Source organism: Eumetopias jubatus, unplaced genomic scaffold (assembly GCF_037043125.1).
Source record: "Eumetopias jubatus isolate StellerSeaLion01/CBP00866 unplaced genomic scaffold, mEumJub1_p1.0 scaffold_11, whole genome shotgun sequence".
NCBI lineage: Eukaryota > Metazoa > Chordata > Mammalia > Carnivora > Otariidae > Eumetopias > Eumetopias jubatus.
In genome coordinates this window covers 109820531-109845294 of record NW_028274817.1, presented here as the reverse complement: position 1 = coordinate 109845294, position 24764 = coordinate 109820531, and the positions used below count along the sequence as shown (strand labels likewise).

General features: G+C 34.4%; 1 protein-coding gene across 4 annotated transcripts in view; it reads left to right on the top strand.

Annotated features, from left to right (window-relative positions):
• CNKSR2 (connector enhancer of kinase suppressor of Ras 2) overlaps nucleotides 1-24764 on the top strand; it is a 275956-nt gene that overhangs the window by 76861 nt on the left and 174331 nt on the right. For all 4 annotated transcript variants that reach the window (XM_028122619.1, XM_028122618.1, XM_028122617.1 and 1 more), the window contains exons 3-4: nucleotides 1904-2106; nucleotides 17473-17560. In XM_028122619.1, the coding sequence (XP_027978420.1) occupies nucleotides 1904-2106; nucleotides 17473-17560 (291 nt within the window). The remainder of the gene's footprint in view (nucleotides 1-1903; nucleotides 2107-17472; nucleotides 17561-24764) is intronic.

Here is a 24764-nt window from a genome sequence, read left to right as displayed (position 1 = left end):
ATGCTCAGATGCAAGAGAATCTGAATAGAATGTTGTTTTATTTGTGCAAACAAAACGTTTTGACTTAAGAGAATATTGCCATTCAAATTTAGTAGTGAATATTTAATAACTATGTTTTTTTAAAAAAAGAGATCCATGGCTCCAAAAGGAATGTTCTTTAATAAAAAATATAAATTTTTAGCAAAGAACATTCAGACTTTTATCACTAAAAGACCTTCAATGGTAACATACATAACTTTGGTATTTATTTATATATACTTGGTTTTCAATGTTTATGTGTCCAAATCCTCCTCTAGTCCTTTTTTTTTTCTCCTCCAAGTTTCTTTTCTTAAATTACCATAGAAGAAATAAACTTAAATTTCATATAGTTACCCAGTGGTTGTTGACTTAATACAGCTAAATATATTGTGCCATTTGCTTCCCTTTTTCATACCCCTAGTATTTTATCTACCATTTTGCTTAAATATCCCCTCACATATGGCCTTGTGACTTGTAGTCCCATTCTGAACTCTGTCTACTCTAAGCTCTGTAAGCACAGAGAAAATCTCCCTGTGCTTCATTGTCCTCAACTGTAAAAGGAAGATAAATCAATCTTAGAATTCATTTGGGCTTCAGAAACTATCTAAAATTCTTTGGGTTTTATGATTTTTCTATAAGGTAATAATACTTTTAATTTTACACATGACGATAACATACATGCTGCTAAGTAGTTTGATGAAAGTCATCTTTTGAGCAGGTTAACCAGCCTTTCTTGGAGGTGTTTTACAACTCACAATTAGCTCTTTTAAAATTTAATTGTAACTTATGAAATCTGTCCCTAAAGTTTATTTGTGGAGATCTTAGAGTGTTTTGTATTGAATGTGTTTTTTTTTAAAGCTATTTATATTGATTCATATAACTTCTTTCTACATTAATTTATAGACACAATATTTAAGGTTAAACAGTAAATATTACTGCAAATTCAAAAATGAGACCAAGGAAATATAAGAAAACAAACTTAGCAAAAAGTCAGTATGATTGTTTTCCATGTGCTTCATAATTGGCTGTGAGCTAGTGCAGCCATGACAAAAAATAAAAATAAGTTCAGTTTCATAATTTGTATTATGAAAAGGAAAAAGTGTATTGGTACCACTGAGAAATTAGAGTTTTTTTCTGGTACCATATAGAAGTTCTTATGTGAGTCATTATGGAGAGGACACAGAATAAAGCTATATTGCATATGATTTGTTTCTTTTTCATTTTATCATTAGCTTGTGCTTTCTTTGCTCACTTTGGGAAAGCAGAATTTTTCATAGCATCTACATTCATGACTATGCATATGCTAATAGAATAGATACTAAAAAATAATTACTGGGGTTCCTGGGTAGCTCAGTCGGTTAACTGTGTGCCTTCAGCTGGGGTCATGATCCCAATTGGAGTCCTGGGATTGAGCCTCCATGTCAGGCTCCCTGGAGCCTGCTTCTCCCTCTCCCTCTGCCCCACCCCTAGCTCACGTTTGCGTGCACCCTCTCTCTCTCAAATAAATAAAATCTTTTAATAAAAAAATAATTACTGATAAAAATGATTTTCACAAGTAAATGAACTTAAGTTTGGGTTTAAAAAAACACTTATGAGTCCTAATAATCTTTCTTTCTTGCATGGCATATTTCCAAGATATAATGCCCTCATCTTTTCATGTTCATATTAGCATTTAACACATTTTATTGTAATTTGTTTATCTTACATTTGCCCAGATCCTCACTTGACTGTGGGTTCTGCTAGGCCAGGAATCCTATCTTAGTCATTTGTAACTCTTAATACTAATTCTGTTGCCTGTACATAGTAACATACTTAGTAAATATTTTAGTTAATGAATATAATATTGACTTCAAGTATATTTGTTTTCTCTCTTTTTATAATTCAGAATTATGGCTTGGAAACAGAAAATCTAAAAACCCTTTCTCACAAGCTGAATGCATCTGCCAAAAATCTACAGAATTTTATAACAGGGAGGAGAAGGAGTGGCCATTATGATGGGAGAACCAGCCGAAAATTGCCAAATGACTTTCTCACTTCGGTTGTGGATCTGATAGGAGCAGCCAAGAGTCTGCTTGCCTGGTTGGACAGGTAAAATCTTCCACATGTTTCATAAGTAATCCTCCTCGACACTATCTTGAATATAACAGTATTTCATGTGTTCTTGTGAAAGAATTGGACAGGTAGAGGAATATCAAGTTACAAATGTCTAATTATGATTCATCACAATATAGGGGTATCATCAAATAGACATGAATCATTTGTAAATTTTTATATCTAAGTAGCCAATTAATAATTAGTCCCTGACAATTTCAGAATACCTTAACTGCTTTACAAGCAAAGTCATTTTTGGCTGTCATAACAAGATTGATAGTACTGTTTTATCTCCTAATTTTCTTTATTCATTGTATTAATTGGTCATATTTAAGGGTGTGAGCATTAGGATTCTATTTAGTTTTAAAAGGGTAATTAGACACTGACACTTTAATAGTATGCAGTGCATGTCTCCTTACCTTGCTAAATTCATTCTTTATTATTACTCACATTGCACAATCTTGAATATCATACACATATTTTTAGATTTTTTCTAGTTAATTTTTATTTGTCTAGGAACACATAAGATAACAAAAGTTTTTATGATATAAAATGAAAAGAATATTAAAATATGTGATTAAACATTGTAATGGTAAAACAAATTACAATTGTTTTTAAAAATTAAGCTCTTTACTTTCATTTTTAGAATATTTTTGTAAGGGATATGTACTATGTTATGGTGGTTAAATAACCATATTTTAGAATACATTTTATTCTCATAAGAAACTCTGGTAATATACAATTTTACCAGAATTCTTTCTTGAGTAAATGTCAGTGGGATATACATTATATATAATATTTTGGCTTTTTAAAAATCTGAGGCCTTAAATAAAAATAAAATATTTGTATTTTTAAGGTAAAAGTTAAGATATTTAACTTTATATTATCTAAATTTATATATATTAATAATAACATAATATGATGATACTAAATCCAAATCTTAATACTAAGCCCTGGGTTATTAGCTTTTTGATAATTAATTGGTGGACAGCATATTTCTTTTGCATTATGACATTTTTAAAATTTAATTCTAATTGTCTAAACTATTTTTATCAATTGTTTAAAGAAGTTGCACTTTAAATATATAAATTCTGCAAGTTTCATAATGGTCAATAAGTAAAATATATTTAAAATATGGCTTAGTCCTTAAGTAATGTAATATATTTGTTTCAGAAGGCTTCTCAGTAATTATAAAGCTTAAAGAACACATACTCCATTTTAGTTTATCTTCTTACACTATGACCTGCTCTATAATTGTGAATTTGCTCGACCTCAATAATTGTATTTAGTAAATTTCATTTTATGTTCTTTTTACACTAGTACTTGTCAAATAAATGAATAATAGAATGTTTTTACTTTTTAGTGGCAGATACGGCTTTTTACAAAATCATATAAATAGCTTCTAGAACACTATGATAGTTTCTGACATTTTATTGTATTACATAATTTTTTATGGTGACTTTTTTTATCATCTAAGAAGATGCTTTTAGTTAAGTGTCAGTTCACCTACAAACACATATGAGTGTACACACACATACAAAAACATATACAAATACCCGCATAACAATCCATGAAGTCAATCAATGGTGTTTTGTGTTTGTTTCATAGGAAGAGAAAATGTGATAAAAAGCCTGAAGGAAATAATTTAAATCATCTGTTTGGCTTCCATTGCTGCACAGGTTTTCACAATGCTTATTTTGTATTCCATCATACCATGGTGATTGATTAAATCAAAGGCCATTTAATATTTTGACCATAAAAATGAAATATGTACTTAGAAGGAAACAAAAAGACAACTTTGTGATAACTTTAAAATCATCTGCTGAAACTGTAAATTGAAAAAAGAAACTGAAGTTTATATTTTGAAGATCTTTCACAGAAAAGTTCACCTCCAGGCTGGCTTGCCTATAATGATGATACTTTAGCAAGCTTAAGTTTTAAAAAAAGGAAAGAAGGAGAAAAGAATTTTCTTACATGCAAAGCATTTGGACTTATGCCAAAGGCCTTCGGAACCTGTTTAGTATGGTCATTGTGTTTAGGCCTGTGGATCTTGATGATTACTAGGGCTGCAGTGTTGGGAAAAATTAAAGAAGGGTAAGGATGGAAGAAGGAAAACTAACTTAAGAGGCTATTTTAGGAATTAATCATGCTGCTGGTACTGTTGATGATTTTGATGCTAATACCTCCAGCCATACTCATTTAATCAAAGCAAACCTAGGAGTGTTGTCTTCATTTTGCAGATAGGAAAACTAGCACTTACAGAGGTTAAATTCAAAACCAAATGGTAAGTAAACGGTGGAACTATGATTCAGCCCAGGCATCAGACAACAGAGTTGATCCTGCTATTTACTGAGGTTTTTAATTAGAGGAGTGGAAGTGAGAATAGAAGAATGTTAGAGATATTTATGCAGATAAATAAGATTCTGGGACAGGTAAGATCTATAGACTACAGGAAGCATCTAGGTATTTGACTTGGCTGGCTCAGTGGATGGTTATTGCCATTATCAAAACAGGAACAAGTTACGGTGGAAGATGAATGTTGAGTTGAGTGTGAGGCATGATAAATTGTGAAAAGGTCTTTAGAGTATTGCTGCTCAGAAAAAATATGTGATCAAATAGAGATTTGGGAATAGTTAAAATATAGGTGATAAAGTCATGGATGTATTAATATGGTGGTCTAAGGAGAGTTTTAGAATGGATTCCTTTTATTCTGCTGTTTGTCTTCTGTACCACTTATAGCTTTCTAACACTATATCATTTACTTATGTATTATTTTTTTGTCTGATTATATGATGTATGCTTCAAGAGAGCAGGGATATTCATCTGATTTGTTCACTGCTGTCACAATTATCGAGAAGAGTTCCTGGCCTATAGTGGGTGCCCAATAAGTATTTTTGAGTAAATGAAGAGAACTGAGATAAGGAGTGAGCTCTGTGAACCACCAACAACTGAAGGATGAGTAGGAGTGCCGCTCGTGGAAAAACAATGAGAAGGCATGACCAAAGAGGTAGGAGAGAATTAGATGAGAGTGGTGTCATGGAAGCAAAGGTAGTAAAGAGGTTTTTGTTTGTTTGTTTGTGGGTTGTTGGTTTTTTGTGGGTTTTTTTGAGATTTCAGTATTGTTTTATTTTTTCCAACTTTATTGAGCTGTAATTGACAAGTAACTATGTAAGTTTAAGGTGTACAGCATGATGATTTGATACACGTATATATTGTGAAATGATTACCACAGTAAGGTTAGCTAATACATCCATCACCTCATATAATTACCGTTTTTTCTGAGTGGCGAGAACATTTAAGACGGGAGTAAAGAGTTGTAGGGGGAAAAGGAAGTAGTGAGTAGGATCAAATGCTGCTGAGTGATTAGGTAGGTTGAGGACTGAAAGTGTGTAGTGAATGAGGGAATCAGGATATATGTGACCGTACTAGCAACAGTTTAGTGCTTTTATTTAGAAGTCATGAAAACTGGAATGCATGAGTTGGTTATGAATTAAAGGTTAAGTGAGAATTCTTCTTTGAAGAAATTTTCCTCTGAAATTGTTTGTAGTTCAGAATAGTTTGTGTAATGTTAACTTCCCTTTTTCATAGATTCTTAATCTTTTAGTGGTGATAGGAAAGAAGAGAGGTTAATGATGAATACTACTTCTATATTTGGGAGTTTAACTTTGCTTCCTCCTCTGCCATGGATTATATGAATATCTTAACTGTTCCTTGGCTAATATAAATTTCAGAAGGTCCTGAAATCAATTTAATAGGACTTTTTCTGTAACTATGCAAGGTAAAATGTTTAGGCTGTTTGTTTTCCTGACAGTAACCCAGACTTTTATCAGAGCTTATTAGTGGGTGTGTATTTAAGTTATATTTTTATTCTTCTCAAAGGAAAAAAAAAGTGTTTTCTAGGTAGCGGCAAGAACACAAGATAACACTTCATATGTTCTCTTGTTTCATTGTGTCCTACAAGCTACACAGAAAACAAAACACATGAATCATTGTTAGAATAGCCAAAAGAGCAGTGTTCCCCATGGCCATTATTGTGAATCCTGGCCAAAATGCATCATGAAATACTGCAAAGGAGCAGAAGGCTGAGAAAGAGTTGAATTTCAGCTCTGCCTGTTAGTCCTGTGTAATCTTGAACCTTAACTTTTGTTTTTATTTTCTTTTTAGAATAGGATGTAGGGCGCCTGGGTGGCTCAGTCGTTAAGCGTCTGCCTTCGGCTCGGGTCATGATCCCAGGGTCCTGGGATCGAGTCCCACATCGGGCTCCCTGCTCCGCAGGAAACCTGCTTCTCCCTCTCCCACTCCCCCTGCTTGTGTTCCTGCTCTCACTGTCTCTCTCTGTCAAATAAATAAATAAAATCTTTAAAAAAAAAAAAGAATAGGATGTAAAACCTGCAGAATTTGAAGTTCTCTTCTAAGCACTAATACTCTATAATTAATTGACCTTGTTCACCAAAGCCATATGAGGAATATATCCAACTTATTTCCTTCTAAATAATATCAAAGGATGAACTAACAAATGTTATTAGTTACTTGTAGAATCATTATTTAACTCTCTACCTCTTCTCTAAATAAGTTTAGTTTTTTTAAGTTCTAGAACAAAACTAATCTCTTAATTTTTTAAATTTTATTATGTTATGTTAGTCACCATACAATACATCATTAGTTTTTGATGTGGTGATGCACGATCCATTGTTTGCATATAACACCCAGTGCTCCATGCAGAACGTGCCCTCCTTAATACCCGTCACCGGGCTAACCCATCCCCCCTCCCCCCTCCCCTCCAGAACCCTCAGTTGGTTTCTCAGAGTCCATCGTCTCTCATGGTTCATCTCCCCCTCCGACTTCCCCGCCTTCATTTTTCCCTTCCTTCTCCTAATGTCCTCCATGCTATTCCTTATGTTCCACAACTAAGTGAAACCATATGATAACTGACTTTCTCTGCTTGACTTATTTCACTTAGCATAATCTCCTCCAGTCCCATCCATGTTGATGTAAAAGTTGGGTATTCATCCTTTCTGATGGCTGAGTAATATTCCATTGTATATATGGACCACATCTTCTTTATCCATTCGTCTGTTGAAGGGCATCTTGGCTCTTTCCACAGTTTGCCTATTGCGGACATTGCTGCTATGAACATTGGGGTGCATATGGCCCTTTTCACTACTTCTGTGTCTTTGGGGTAAATACCCAGGAGTGCAATGGCTGGGTCATACGGTAGCTCTATTTTTAATTTTTTGAGGCACCTCCACACTGTTTTCCAAAGTGGCTGTACCAACTTGCATTCCTACCAACAGTGTAAGAGGAAAACTAATCTCTTTATGCTTTCATTATAAAAGGTAAGAATGTGTCCTGTCTTGTTTATTTTTGTTTGTTTTAAAGAACTTAGAACTTAGGTACTTAATTATAAAAGTTCCATAGAAATGACATTGACCAAAAATTCTTAATATTTTGATCTGTTGGTGTAGATTTATTTTAATTTAAAGAAACAGTGATAAATATTTTGGCATTAAATTTTCTATTGCATTTTGGGGAGAACTTGCATGTATAGCAATATGATATGTGTTTATTGCAATTTTTATTTTATGCCACTTGAAAGAGAAGAAAGGAAAAGAAAGAATAGGTGAAAACCTTTAATTTAGTTGTAGATACTGAACTAGATGCTTCATATATATCAACTCACTAAATTCTCATAAAGCAGGTATCATCCCCATTTTACATAAAACAGTAAGTAACTTGCCTAAAGTCATTTGTCTAGCATGCTACATCTCCTTTCAAATGTTGACTAATTCTTAAATATTTTGAGGAACTTATTCTTAGGAATGCAGCATATATAAACATTTATTTTTATTTTGGTATTTCTCTTCAAGTGCTAAACAAGAGTGTCACTTTTCTGGTTTTGGCCTGGATACTTAAAAATCACAATATAGAATTTTTATTTATAGAAAATTTAGTTAGCATTCTACTTTGAAGGCATCAATGGGATATCTTTTAATACCACTGAAAACCTTTTGGGGCTCCTGGGTGGCTCAGTCGGTTAAGCATCTGACTCTTGATTTCGGCTCTGGTGATTACCTCAGGGTTGTGAGATTGAGCCCCGCATGGGACTCTGCTCTGGTCATGAGGCCTAATTAAGATTCCCTCTCTTTCCCTCTGTCCCTCTGCCCCCACCCCTGCTCACACGCACGTGCTCTCTCTCTCTCTCTCTCTCAAAAAAAATAAATAAATAAAGTAAAAACCTTTTGAATGTTTGAGACTTAAAAGTTAGGGGGAAAATATTTACAGTTCACAAAACCTTCAATTTCAGTGGAGCTTTCATTCAAATAAAATTCATTTTCAAAAACCAGTCATCTGTTGAGGGGCATCTGACACTCATATGTGGAACATAAGGAATAACACAGAGGATCATAGGGGAAGGGAGGGAAAACTGAAGGGGAAGAAATCAGAGAGGGAGACCAACCATGAGAGACTCTGGACTCCAGGAAACAAACTGAGAGTTTCAGAAGGGAGGGGGTGGGGGGATGGGGCAGCCAGGTGATGGGTATTAAGGAGGGCACGTACTGCATGGAGCACTGGGTGTTATACGGAAGACAATGAAGCGTGGATCACTACATCAAAAACTAATGATGTACTATATGTTGGCTAACTGAACATAAAAAAAAAAACAGCTCTTTACATTTCTTAAGTCATATAAACTCTAAGGGTAACAAAATTGCCTTTTTGTTCTCCCATTTTAAATATTTACTTGAATGAAGTAGCAGACTTTCCCAGAGGAAAAGCTTCAGAGATGAATCACATTTGGTAGCTTTACTGTTTATTTTCAATGCATGGTTTACTTGTCTATTTTTAACCTACATCCTGCTGTTTTTCACACCTCATCTTTCCTGCAGTTTTATATGGCTTTGCCAAGTCGATCTATACTTGGAGGTTTACAGATCACTGTATGTATCATGTTGTACAGTAACATCATTAACAATGTTCATAAGTGTTATTTATAGAAAAAGTTAATTTTGTTACTTATAGTGAACGTTTATTATTTCCTCTCATTTTTTAGCATTAACACCTAATTCTAATTATTTCTAAAATACCTTTCAAGGCGATTCTATTTTGAACAGATCAAGGAGATATCTTTTTATGTCATTGAAAACCTTTTAAATGTTTAAGGCACAAGAGTGACAAGGCAAAAATATTTTCTTTGAAATCTTTTGCCTTATCCAAAAAAAATGGTTGAACTGATTTCTTCTTCCATGGTGGTAAACTATAGGACAAAAACTAACTGTATACCAGGAAAAAAATTACAAAAACCAATCTACCTCAGACACTACCAGATACTGTGGTCCATTGTTGCTTGGTCTTCTTTCCTCTCACATGCTCACTGCTCTCACTTGGCACCTCTTGTTGCAGAGATAAGCACTAATGTTAGAACTGCCACTGTGCATGGACTGTGCTCAGGCTCAGCAGTGCCAACCTGAGAAATAGTAAGGCATTCCAGATATCCTTATTAACTTCTTAGCTTTTCAGCTTTCCTTATTGGCTTCTAATTTGTTTAGCATTTCTGAACCATTAATAACTTTTCCATAAATGTAATACTTTTGTTTGAAAAGAACATACAAAAGAATACTTTCTTATAGGGTCATAAACCTTTGCACTCGAAAGAGTTATAAGCACTGTATTATCCATATGGTGATTTAAGAGGAACAGTTGCTTAACGTTTAAGATCTAAATAGGATAGTTCCTGTAATGGCTATTTATTGATGAGCGAAGGATTTTTTTTTTAAACTTTCTGGCATCAGAAAGTTTTCCTGCCATGAATTTAATTTCCTTTACTTGGAGTCACTGTGTTCTTTTTTGTAAGTAGCCTGAGCTCTAGCTTGGGGTTTTTTTGGCTTTTTTTTTGTTTTATTTTTCCAGACTGAAGAATAAATTTCTCTTTTTTTTTTTTTGTTTTGTTTATGAACTGGTTGTGCTCATGCACTCTACGGAGATCTATTTCTTTATCTAGATCATTAAGTCATGATTGAGTAATCATCTTTGGTAACTCACAAAGATTGGAACCCTGTCAGTCTTCATTTATTTACATATGTGTATAGCCAAAATAATCATACCAAACATTAATATCTTCAGGATAAGTGTTCTTTAGTATGGTTATACATGATCTGCCTTTAAAATAAAAACTTGAGGGGAATTCACTACAAGAGAAAAATCAGTGTTTTCTTTGGTGTATGTTTAGAGTTTTCCCCCCAGTTTTCTTGACATTTAATCTTGAGCTAGAAACTTGTCTTACTTGAAATATGAGTGGTCAGGAAAGTGGAAAACATGCCTTAGAATTCGGTTTGCTATAGGCATTCAGTCATCAAATAGATTTTTCTGTTTATATATTTTGAAGATCAAATTTATGGGAAAAATAATGCTATATTTCATCTTATTACTTTTGAATGAAGTTTTTAGATTTTATTAACAGACTTTGACCTTTTCAAACCTAGGAACTTAAACTCTTTCTACTCTTGCCAGAAGCATGTTGAATTCTTAATTAAAATGCCAATTTTTATGCTTCAGTGCAGCAAAAATGGCCTTTAGTTACTTTTTAAAAACGATTTGTCTTAGAAGTGTTTATATTTTACATCTTTTTTAAAAATAGTTTTATTGAGGCCTAATTTACATTCTATGAAATTCAACCATTTTAGATGTAGAGTTTAATGAGTTTTAGTAAATTTAGATACACCTATGCAACATCTCTACAATCCAGTTTTAGAAAACTTCCATAAGAATAGATTTTTTTAAAGCTGGTTCCTCACAAAGAGGTTAATTTTTTTAAAAATGAGAACGTAGATTAATTACATAGTTTTTCCAATTAACTTTATTTGAATTCTTAATGTCTGTTTTAGTAAATTATGGTGATAAATACACTGAGTTTTGGAATGTAGATTAGTGGAAGACAGCCTATAATAGGCCATGGCATATAGAATTATTTAGAAAACAATATGTTAAAACCACTGGAGAAAGAGTCATTTAATAAATAGTATCGGGACACCTGGTAAAACCTTTAGAAAATAATGATAGAACACTACCTGTTGTTTACTAAAAAATTTTAAGTATATCCTTTATTTAAGTGGAAAATAAACCCATGAGAAAATACAGACAAAAAATGATTGCTAGTTGTAGGAAGACTTAAGTATTAAAAATATGGAATAAAATACAAATGAATACCCCAATTGACTTTCACTACATAAAACTGAAAAATGTGATAAAGTATAAGACAGATGACAAACGTGGAAAAATAAATACTTGCAACAAACGTGGAAAAATAAATACTTGCAACAAACATATGAGAAGCAGAGTGTTAATCTGTACTATGTGAATATTACCTTCATATTTTAAAAATACCAAAATATAATGGATGAGCACATAGACATTTCAAAAGGACACAGAAATTGCTCATAAGATGTATGTCCCAAACGTCAGAGCTCTGAAGTAAAAACTGATGGAAGAAGAAGAAAAAAACAGATCCACAGTTAAATTGGATACTTCATATCCACTCTCTTGATATTGATAAAACTACCAGACATAAAGTCAGCAAGGATTAGAAGAACTGAATACCACCACTAAACAACATTATATAATTGACATTTTTAGAGTACTTCATCCAACAACAGCAGAATGCAAATTCTTTTCAAGTGCCCACTGAAACATTCACTAAGATAGACCACATCTACATCATAAAGCATACTTTGACACATTTGAAAGAATTAAAATCCAGTTAGAGTGTATTTTTAACCATAATGGAATCAAACTAGAAATCAAACAACACATTTCCATGTAATCCATGTTTAAAAGAGGAAGACGCAAGAGAAGTAAAAAATATATTAAACAGAATGAGAAGAAAACAAATCATAATTTTTGTGGCACACAGTGATAAAAGGAAAATTTATAGCACTGAATGCTTGTATCATAAAAAAAGATCTCATCAATCAACTAAGCTTCCATCTTAAGAAAATAGGAAAATAATAGCTAATCAATGTGTATAAATTTTCAGTTAAGCAAGATGAAAATTTCTAGAGGTCTGCTATAAAATATTGTACCTGTAGTTAAGCTGTAGTTAATACTGTACCTGTAATTAACAATACCATCTTGTACACTTAAGGTTTTGTAAAGAGGGTAAATCTTGTGGTAAGTATTCTAAAAATAAAAGAAAATAGAAAAAATAAGAACGAAATAAACCTAAAGCAAGCGGAACGTGGTAATAATGACAAAGGATTAAAAAAATCAATGAAACTGAAAGCAGAAACACAGTGGAGAAGTTGATCAGAATAAAAGGATCATGAAGGAATACTACAAATACTTCTTCATAAATTTGACAGCTTAGATGAAATTGACCAATTCCAATTCCTTGAAAAACACAAACCAAAATTTACCTAAGATAAAATAGATATTCTGAATAATCCTCTGAGTATTAAAGAATTTGAATTGTACTTAGAAACCTTTTGTGGTGGGGTATAAAAGGTCCAGGCCCAGGTGATTTCCTTGGTGAATTCTACTATATGTTTAAAGAGGAAATAACACCAATTCACACAATGTTCCAGAAGGTAGATGAGTAGGTAACTCTTCCCATCTCATTTTATGAGATGATTATGATCCTAATCCCAATACTCAATGAAAACAGTACAAAAAAAGAAAACTGTCAACCAGTATCTTAGGAACTTACATGTTAACTTTTTAACTTACATGTTAAAATCCTTCACAAAATATTGGTAGACCAAATCCAACCATATATAAATAAAATTATATACCATGACTAAGTAGGATTTATTCCAGGTGTGCAATGCTGCCTTAAATAAATCAGTGTAGGGGTGCCTGGGTGGCTCAGTCATTAAGTGTCTACCTTCGGCTGGGGTCATGATCTCAGGGTCCTGGGATAGAGCCCCGCATCGGGCTCCCTGCTCCTCGGGGAGCCTGCTTCTCCCTCTCCCACTCTCCCTGCTTGTGTTCCCTCTCTCGCTGTGTCTCTCTGTGTCAAATAAATTTTAAAAATCTTTTTAAAAAATCAGTGTAATCCACCACATCAATGGGTTAAAGAATGAAAATCATATGATCATAACAGTTAATGTATAAAGAGCATTTGGTAGAATCCTATACACATTCATTGGAAAAATTCTCAGCAAGGTAGGAACAGACTGGTAATACCTTAACCTGATATAAAGCATATATAAAATGCAACAGCTAAACTTACACTTCCATTATGAAATACTGAAAGCTTTCCTCCTGAGACTGGGAATAGGGTAATACTATCTGCTCTCACCCCTCCTATTTAATAATCTATCGGGGGTCACATCTAGTACATTAGGCAAGAAAAGGAAAGAAAAGACCTAGAGATTAGAATGAAAAAATAAAACTTCCCCTATTTGCAGATTTTATATATATATATATATATCTCCTTGGATAGAAAATTCCAAGCTATCTACAAAACATCTGTTAGAACTAATAAGTAAATAGGAAGGTTGTAGGATACAAAGTCCACACACAAAAATTAATTATATTCCTAAACAATAACTAGAAACCAAAATTAAAAACATAGTACAATTTACAGTTGCTTCAAAAGTAGTGAGTTGCCGGGTGCCTGGGTGGTTCAGGTGGTTAAGCGACTGCCTTTGGCTCAGGTCATGATCCTGGAGTCCCGGGATCGAGTCCCACGTCAGGCTCCCTGCTCAGCAGGGAGTCTGCTTCTCCCTCTGACCCTCTTCCCTCTCGTGCTCTCTCTCATTCTCTCTCTCTCAAATGAATAAGTAAAATCTTTTTCTTAAAAAAGTAGTGAGTTGCCTACACATAAATTTAGCAAAATATCTACAGGATCAGTACGTGAAAACTATAAAACACTGATATAGGATATCAAACAAGATATAAAGAAATGGAGATACATACTATATACTGTGTTCATGGATTGGAAGCCTCAGTAAAAATGTCACTTCTCAAGTCTCCCTACAGGTATCATGAAATTCATTTAAAAATTCCAGCAGGATTTTTTTTTTTATAGCCACAGACTGTACGATTCTAAGTTTATATTAAAAAGCAAAAAAAAAAAAAAAAAAAAAAAAGCTGTGCCTGGGTGGCTCAGTCCTTAAACGTCTGCCTTCAGCTCAGGTCATGATCCCAGGGTCTTGGGATCGAGCCCTGCATCAGGCTCCTTTCTCCAAGGGAAGCCTGCTTCTCCTCCCACTCCCCCTGCTTGTGTTCCTGCTCTCAGTATTTCTCTCTCTGTCAAATAAATAAAATCTTTAAAAAAATTTTTTAAAGCAAAAAAAAAAAAAAAGCCTAGAATCGTTCATCACTTTTGAAAAAGAAATTACTCAGTTTTGAGTGTTATATAACTATAGTAATCAAAACTGGTATTGGTGACTGGATAAACACCAAGAGAGTCCAGACTGTTCCTTTATAGGTCTGGTTAGCTGATTTTTGACAGTGGAGAGTGGATAGCCTTTCAACAAATGGTTTTGGAGAACTTGGATAGGCATAGGGGAGAAAGCGAAACTCGACCCAGACCTCACACCTTATATAAAAACTGACTCAAAGATGGACCACAGATCTAAAGGTAAAACATAAAACTATAAAACTTTCATAAGAAAATATGACTTACCATCAGGTGAAGATTTTCTGAGATATAGGACTAAAGGTATAATCCAGAAAAAAATTATCAAGTTTGACCTCATAAAAATTTAAAACCTGGTATGCTAAAGATCCTGTTAAGAGGATGGAAAGACAAGTCATAGACTGAGAAGAAATATTACAGTTCACTTGTTCAACAAAGAACTTGCATAAAAAATGTGTTAGGAATCCTCTAAACTCAATAGTAGGAATACCAAAAATCCAAACAGCAAATGGGCAAAGGGTGTGAGGAGACATTCCAGTGAAGAGTATGTATATGGATAGGAAATATGCAGATGAAGATGTTCATCATTACCAATTAGAAACCCATTCAAGAAATACAGATTATTAGATATGGGTAATATATAGCATAAATATAAATAAAACACCTTGGAGGGATTAAAGACCTAAATGTGAGATCTGAAACCATAAAAATCCGAGAAAAGAGCATAGGCAGTAATTTCTCTGACATTGACCATAGCAACTTCTTTCTAAATATGTCGCCTGAGGCAAGGGAAACCAAAGCAAAAATATACTATTGGGACTACATCAAAATAAAAAGCTTCCGCACAGTAAAGGAAACAACAAAACTAAAAGGCAACTTACAGAATGGGAGAAGGTATTTGCAAATGACATATCTGATAAAGGGTTAGTATCCAAAATATATAAAGAACTTATAAAACTCAACACTCAGAAAACAAATAATCCAATTAAAATATGGGCATAAGACATGAAGAGACATTTTTCCGAAGAAGACATCCAGATGGCCAACAGACACATGAAAAGATGCTCATCATCACTGATCATCAAAGAAATGCAGATCAAAACTATAATGAGATATCACATCATACCTGTTAGAATGGCTAAGATCAACAACACACAACACAAGAAACAATAGGTGTTTGTGAGGATGTGGAGAAAAAGGAACACTCAGGCACTGTTGGTGGGAACGCAAACTGTGTGGGACACAGTATGGAGATTCCTCAAAAAATTAAAAATACAATTACTGTACGATCCAGTAGTTCCACTACTGGTTATTTACCCAAAAATATGAAAACACTAATTCAAAAGGATAGAGGCACCCCTATGTTTATTGCAGCACTTACAATAACTAAAATACGGAAGCAACTGAAGTGTCCATGGATAGATGAACGGATAAAGGAGAAGTATTTATATACAATTGATTATTATTCCACCATAATAAGCATGAAATTTTGCCATTTTCAACAACACGTATGGACCTAGAGGATCTAATGCTAAGTGAAAGAAGTCAGAGAAAAACTAATCCCATATGATTTCACTCATGTGTGGAATTTAAGAAACAAAACAAATGGGCAAAGGGGGGAAAAAGTGACAAAGCAAGGAACAGACTCTTTAACTATAGAGAACAAACTGAAGGTTACCAGAGGAGAGGTGGGTGGGGGGGATGGGTGAAATAGGTGATGGGGATTAAGGAGTACACGTGTCATGATGAGCAACAGGTGATTAAAACATTAACAAAATATTTTGGGGAAATTCAAATTACATAGCTAACAGAATGGCCAACATCAAAAATACATAAGTGAAAAATAGGTTTAAAAAATGTAACCAATAAAGGATATCTCTTATATGGACCCATGTGAGAGTGGGAGGTGCTTGAGTTGTAGAGTTTCCTAGAAGAAACAAATTATTTATAACCAGGAAGTAGTTCCATATAAGCATTCTTAGTAAATTGCCTGAAGAGATATCAAATAGGAGGTTCTAAAGCACTAAGGATTCAATAATTTCACTAAATTTTGACCTCCATGCCTTCTTTTATATTAATGATTTTCTTTTCATTAAACTGGGCCTCCCAAATCCTATAAGCTTTGACCTTACAAAACCTGATGGGCATTCACAGGTGAGAGTGGATAAAAATTAACGGAAAGTCACTGTGAATTCATTTGGTGGCAAAACGCTTGGTAATAAAAAAGATTGCTATTTGTCTCTGACAACCTTGTAAATATGAACCTTAAGCCAGAATATGTTTATTATTTATGTACCACCTTATTTGAAAAAGGATGTGAAGTGACATAAATAATTGGTTTAGTACAAGATAAAACCTGGTAAGTAAGTTCATAGAGGCAGTATATCAGTGTTTAAATCTATGGCATATGGGCTCAGACTTCCTTGGTTTGAATACCAGCTCTTCCCACTTACTAGTTGTTACTTAACCTTTTTGTATCTCGGCATTCTCATCTGTAAAATGGGAATAATAATAGCACCTACTACATAAGAGTTTTTGTGAAAATAATTTATTACATGTAAAGCATTTAGAACAGTACCTGGCACATAGTCTAAGTCCTCAGTAAGTGTTAGCTATCATTACTAGCTCTGAATTGTGAATATTTGAAGAAGATACTGTATTCAGAATCTTCATTTGAAAGTAAACTAAAATATTGTCTTTGCCTAAAGTACTCCTTTGTTTTATTTTAGATGTAGTGAAGAGACCTTATAAGTACCAAAGAACCAATAAATATTAAGAACTAAAAAAAGAAATTTGATGAAAAGCAAACATTATGTTTCTTGAATTTAATTCTCTTCTGTTTCCTGATTTTTTTTTCTAAAATATGTCCTGAATATTTTTTATCGCTGTGTAAACTTCAGAACAACTCATTTCCTATTATTCAAGATCTTAACTTAAGGCTATTGCGTTTGGGGACTTTTCAAAATCTCTTCCTATTAATCATAATTTTCCTTTTCCCTTTATAGGTCACCATTTGCTGCTGTCACAGACTATTCAGTTACAAGGAATAATGTCATACAGCTCTGCTTGGAATTGACAACAATTGTGCAACAGGTATTAGCTGACAACCTTTACTTCTGTTAATTTATTATCTATTTCATATTCTAACAATGCCAAGTATTCTTTTTTACCAATAGTTTATAAGATACTGGTTTGGGAGTTTGTCACTCTAATGGTTCTAAATAAACCAGATATATCATTTGGGAAACTATTCATGTAACCCTATAAACAAGCATTTTATTTACCAGAAGATGTAAAAGTAAACTGAACCTCTAGAGAAATCATTATAAGATGGTAGGTCTGGTAGTCTCACATTTTATTGGGGGGTGGTTGTACTGCCTTTCACAAAATGAAATTGCCCCATTTAGATAACAATCTAAGACTTTTGCTCTAAGACACTGTTCTTTATTAGTACAACTCTTAGTTTCACTTATCTGTTGCACACATGACAAAATATAATAGCTTTCAACAGTGATCTATTTACATGTCCTGGTTTTTTACTTTGAATATTATCCAACCCAGGGATCCCCAAGTCAAATGCCTTCAGGAGTGCTGTGGCTAATGTAAATGTTTGAATCAAGTCTAGGATAAGATATGGAGAAACGTTATAGTGGTGAATTGACTAGTACATATTTTACAATATTTAATTAAATGTAATAACAAAACACATTTGAGAAGTCTGAAGCCCACAGTCACCATGCTGCGTAAGCCCCCGTGGCAGCTGTTGCTGCTGCGTTCTCGGGGGCCAGCATTTGTTAACCTATCCATTGATGCAGAAAGAAAGCAGATGAGAAAAAGGAGATTATTGGGGAAGTTGATGATTTAATCTATTCTTCTACTCCCTGTCCTTTATTACCAGGGATAATTATAGGAAGGAGAGTAACTTTGTGACTTTTAATTGTGGAATACTTCAGACGTTCATCAGGATTCTCTCATGGCAGTGAGAAGGCAGCTCGTGGTTACTCAGAGACATGCGTGGAGATTGTGAACATTTTTATGAGCTTTGAGATACCCTAATGGTCTCACTGCATGTCTTTGTATTTGATAGCCATAAACTCAAGTTCCGAATTTCAAAAATCTCAACTGGATAATGGGGAGAAGAGTGGCATTTTAGGACAAGGGTCAACAAACTTTTCTTTTTTTTAATTTTATTATGTTATGTTAAGCACCATACATTACATCATTAGTTTTTGATGTAGTGTACCACCATGATTCACTGTTTGCGTAAACTTTTTGTAAAAGAATCAGATACTAAGTATATAAGGTTTTGTAAGCTACGTAGTGCAGGCTATCAGGGTCTGTTGCAACTACTCAACTCTGCTGTTGTAGAGCAAACGCAGCCATAGACAATGTGTAAATGGATGGGAGTGGCTATGTGCCTGTAAGACTTTTTTGCAAAAAAAGGCTACAGGTTGATTTTGGCCCATGGGCCATCTTTAGCTGACCTGTGTTCTAGGGCAGTGCTAGACCAGCGCAGTCTCTGCATGAGCAGAATTATCATCACATGAAAACCTCTTAAAAATTCAGATACTTGGGATACACCCCGAATGTACTGTGGGGAGGGCCCAGGAATCTGCATGTTTGCTAGTTTTTCAGGTGATTCTGGTTCTCCTACATTGTTGCAGAGCCCTGGGGTAAAAGCAATAATATAATCTATGGGTTATTTTTCTTGTAGCTCTTTGTTATCAATGACATTTCTTAAAAATGTATTTTCTAAAACCCTATTTCTTTTAAAGGCATTAAACTTAACCAAAGATTTGAGGTGTGGATAACAGATTATTAGTTTCTTCCCTTTTACTATGAGAGAGAAATTCTCTTGATTTAGGGATATGTATTATATAGTATTTGTATGATAATCTTGCATAGCCTTTTAATATAGATATGTGCTCAGTAGTAATCTGTATTAAACAATCCTAATAAACCAAGAATTATTAAGTGCTACATGTCCAGATCTGTGATAACTGTATTATATTTGTTATGTAAGCTTTTTATTTACACATGAGAACCAAAACAATTGACATATGGTACAATTAAATGTGAGGATTATTGTCAGTTCTATGAGAATGCAATCCATCTGATATCAACTTGCAAGAGAACTTCATTTCCAAGCGTAATTATGACAGAAAGTGGGTGTTTTTCAGTTCTTGCGTCTCCTCCAAACATCTGGACCTGGATAGCCTATTTAAAGTTTGCTTTTGAGTAATTGGACAACTCTGTTGCTTTATAAACCAAGACTGCAAATCTAAATGGCAGTCATGATGTTTTCTTGACAATCTTAAGAAAGAGTACTCAGGTGTATTCATTTTCTCTTAATTAATATAGAACCTTTTCCCATATCCAAAGGGGATCAACAAAGAGACCTTGAAAAAAAGTTAGCTTTACTTAAGTACAGAGTGAGGTCATAAATGGAGAGTTTTCTCTGTTTAGAACTCACAGGTTCCAGAGCATACTTTTGTCATTCCAACCTTCAAATGTTACGTTGAGAAGAATGGCTGAAATGATTTTCAGTGAATTAAGATCTCCTGTAGAGAGATTGTCCAGTGGTGAAAGTGTGGTTTATGTCATATATGACTAACTCCCACCCATTCTGCTATTTTAAGAACCTACCATCCAGGTAACAAGTGGTTCAGCTTTTGTTTCCAGAATGTATGAATACCTACTATTGACAACTACATCACAATAAACGTATGCCATTCTGATATTGCCCTCAGAGGCTTGTTTATGCTCTCAGAACCTTTAACGGCTGCACTGTGTGGCCTGACATTCTCCTTAGGAATTTGTTTTAAGGCATTAATGGGTTTAAGTGTTTCTGTTTACAGGTCAGGAAACATTAGGTAGAGTAGAGAGAGATGCTTTCAGAAGTTGAACTGTATGTACATTCTGACTTGACCACATACAGAATTATTGAAAACCCTCCAAATAATTGAAATACTCCAAATATACTCAGATGTAGAAGAAGCTTCTGTACTCTCCACCCACTGTACACTCTGTTTTAAAGAGGATGCCTTGCCCTTCATAGGACATGTTGCTCTCACATTACCTGTTTCTATTTTTTAAAGTTCAGCGGCTTGTAACATTTGTCACAGTTCTTCTATCTCACTCTCATTTTCCCATCACATGTCCTGTTTCATGTGTCACTTTTAAGATGCTTCTGAACAAAAACTTCTGTACCCAGCTGGTTTTGGTTCTTGCCTTGCCCACCCCATCCCAACCTGTTCCTGACCGGATATACTTTAACTAGGTCTTTTCTGTTGTATCTTTTTTTAAAGATTTTATTTATTTATTTGAGTGAGAGAGAGAGAGCACAGGTGCAGACTCCCTGCAGAGCAGGGAGCCCAATGTGGGACTTGATTCCAAGACCCTGGGACCATGACCTGAGCCGAAGGCAGACGCTTAACCTACTGAGCCACTCAGGCACCCCTTTTCTGTTATGCCTTAAAGGAAATGTTAAGATACCAATTTCTCTTAACAAAATACATCTTCATGATTTAATTTACTTATGAGTATAGAATCTATCATTGTCATACTGATCATCCCAAAGCCCAGCTTTGATTTTCTTACTTTTAGCAATTTTCTTCTGATTTTCAAATTGATTACAAACTCCTTTCTTTGGAATTCAAGGGGGTTCCAAGTAGGGTCCTACCATAATTTCAGTTTTATCTTCCAGTACTCCCATATATTTTAATTGTAGCCTAGTGTGTGTGGATGAATTATTGTTGGTAAAATAGATTTTGTAGTCTCATCTTTTTATGGTGTGGGTGTCCTCAGAATATGCTGCATATATCTTCTTATCTCAGCCTGGTAAAATTATGTTCTGTTCTTTAAGGCCTCTAGGAAGTGCCTTAACTCTTTTCCACAACTCTCTGTACCTTCTTTCTACTTAGACCATTTATATTTAATGTAACTATTTATATGGTTGGGATCAAATATACCACCTTGCTGTTTGTCTTCTATGTTTCCCATTTATTCTTTGTTTTCTTTTTTCTGTGTATGTTTTTATTAATTACTTTTTATTATTCCATTTTATTATTCCATTTCCATTGTTGACTTATTAGCTATAATTCTTTGTTGTGTGGGCAGATGTAGAAATCCCTTGAACTTACTTTACATAGCATTTCACATCTCACCTATGGCAGTTTTATTCTGCTATGAATAATAATTATCTGACTTCCATTAGATTATGAACTCCTTGAAGACAAGAATGGTGTCTTGCTCATTTTCATATATAGTAGATATCCATTACATACCTGTTAAAATAAATTGACCTAAGACCCAATTATCCCCTGTGGCTAGCACATGCTCATTTGTACTCTTCCAAGAAAAAGTTGGAATTAAATGCTTGAATTGTTACTCATTTTATTTCATCTCCTGTAGTTCTGTTTCTGCTAGCTATGTAAAGAACCCCAGAGATAGCCATCACTTTACATCTTAGTTTATTCATGAGTTAAAATAAGAAGATGGATCCTTATAAGCACTTTCCAATGCTAGAATGAAAGTGAACAAAACTTCTGAAACACTATGCAAATATAGAATACTAACAAAACATGTCTTTTAGAGGAAACTTAATTATAAGCATGATATATTACAGTGTTTGTAAATCATCTCTTAAATAATCTATTATTTTTCTACTGTGACATGATGTCATTATCTTTGGTACCGGGTTTTTCTGGGCTCTGGTCTGTTACTGCCTATCGTAACAATAGGAATGAGGTTGATGCATAAAATAATGAAATAACATAGGTGTTTGTCAGGGCCCCTGGGTGGCTCAGTTGGGCAAATATCTGCCTCCTGCGCAGGTCATGATCCCAGGGTCCTGGGATCAAGCCCGCATCTGGTTCCCTACTCAGTGGGGAGCCTGCTTCTCCCTCTCCTCCCCACTGGTACTCTCTGTTGTTATCTCTGTCTCTGTCTCTCTCTCTCAAATAAATAAATAAAATCTTTTTAAAAATAGGTGTTTGTTTCTTGATAATGAGACTATGAGGGATTTTATTTCATTTAGACTCTACTTTTCTTTTTATTCCACATTTTCTAAAATGCATTTGAGTTGTCAGAAAAAAAATGAATGCTATATAATTAAAGTAATACTACTTTGATAAAAGAACACAGCATAGACAAATACTATATTTTAAAATAAATGATGTAGTTGACAGTCAGTGTCCATCTAATGGTCTCGTTCAGCCATTGTATACACACTAATCACTGTATTCACTTGGAATTGTACGCAGTATCTGAAGACAGGAATTAAACTTAAGCTACCAGTAAAAGAGGCCAATTTGAATAAGCAAAGTGTAGATTTAAAAAAAAATATCTAGGGCATGCATTTATTACCAGCCTTTCAAGAAATCTCATCTGAACAGTTATGATGATAGTTATGCTTTGAAATATGCTGTACTTCAAATTATTTTTCACTCAACTTTAATTATTTTTATTCCCTTTGCAGCAAGAGGAGATGATCAATATCTAAAAATAAACTGTCACAAATAGCTTTTTTCCCTTCTTAACACAAAGGGGTGGTACTATGAAGTAAGTGGAAAGTGCTTCTTGATATTGGCCACCTATATTTAAAGTGGTGCTAACATTAGAGGAGAAAGAGAATATAAATTTATTTTAACAAGCTCTGTTTGGAGGAATTTACTTAATCTGCTATATCTGTTTTATTTATTTACAGTTGTGATGGGTTTAGATACTTATATTTAAAGTCTTTTAAAGAGATCCCTCCCTCAAAACTTTCCTTCCCACATAAGATTGGTTGTGATAACACATTTTTTTTATTTTAAAAATTTTATTTATTTATTTATTTGTCAGAGAAAGAGAGAGGGCACAAGCAGGGGGAGCAGCAGGCAGAGGCAGAGGGAGAAGCAGGCTCCCCGCTGAACAAGGAGCCCGATGTGGGACTCGATCCCAGGACTCTGGGATCATGACCTGAGCAGAAGGCAGACGCTTTAACGACTGAGGCACCCAGGCACCCCTGTAAAAACACATTTGAGCAAAAGGGGAAACTAGTTTTTAAAAAAATCGTAAATGGAAAGTATTCTCAGAGAACTGAAGCTTCATTTAGAGCGCTGTCAGGAACTGAATCAGAAAAATGAGACAGGTACCCAAGCACTTACTTACTTACTTGCTTACTTATTTATTTATTATTTATTTGTTTGTTTGTTTGAGAGAGAGAGAGAGAAAGAGTCGGTGAGAGAAAGAGAGAGACAGAGCATAAGTCACAAGCTGGGGTGGGGGGGTGCGGAGGGAGGCAGAGGGAAAGAGAGAAGCAGAACCCACTGAGCCGGGATCCCAACACACAGAACTCAGTTCCAGGACTCCAGGATTATGACCTGATCCGAAGGCAGATGCTTAACTGACTGAGCACCCAGATGCCCCAGTACCCATGCACTTCTTATCAGTATTGACATAATTTCTATGATGCCTGCCCTAACGAGTAGCAGCTTGATCTAAAGTTATTCTACTGTGCCATTTTTATATTTTCCACTTCAAACACAAAAATGACTAGATTGTCACTAGTTAAGAAATGGACAGAAAAGTATCAATTTTTAAGGTGAAGCTTCAGTGGAATTCACAATACTTGGGGCAAGGGACCGAGGGTAGGGATCATGAGTACTGGGAGACTTGAGGCTTAGCCCAGTTGCCTCATGACGAACCATGTGCTTTTGCTTGTGGCATCTATAAACAGAAGTAATTCTGTTGTGAGAATCAAATTAGATGCATGAAAAATGGTTCACAAATGTGAAGTGAAAAACAAAAGGAAAGTAATATCTATAAAATGGGTGAGAAATAGAGACTTGATAAAAAGAATTAGAATAACAACTTTGTTTTAAATAATGAATATACACAGTTTTTTTCTCCATTTAGTGTTAGTTTTCTTTAGCTGCATCTATAGTGAAATCTGAATTACATGCTGAGAGAAAAATTTCAACAGGTTGTGAAACATTTTAGATCAGATTTTGAAATGTTGTATACCAGAGTGAAAAACGTCCTTTTAAAATTCAGGTTCTGGTAATTTACTTTTACCTGAAATGTCTCCTCTAAATTGTATATATTAAAATGTCTTCCTATTTTCTTATGGGCTTGCTCATTTTTCAACCTTTTTAGATCCATTTTCCTTGTCCTTGGATATCACTGGCTTTTTGAATAGTGTTTGAAACATTAGCTTACCATTCCCAGCCAAAAGTTGGATAAAAAAAGAGGAGATATCAATAGTCTTTCACATGAGATTGTTTAAATTAACATTTGTACAGAAATGCAAAGA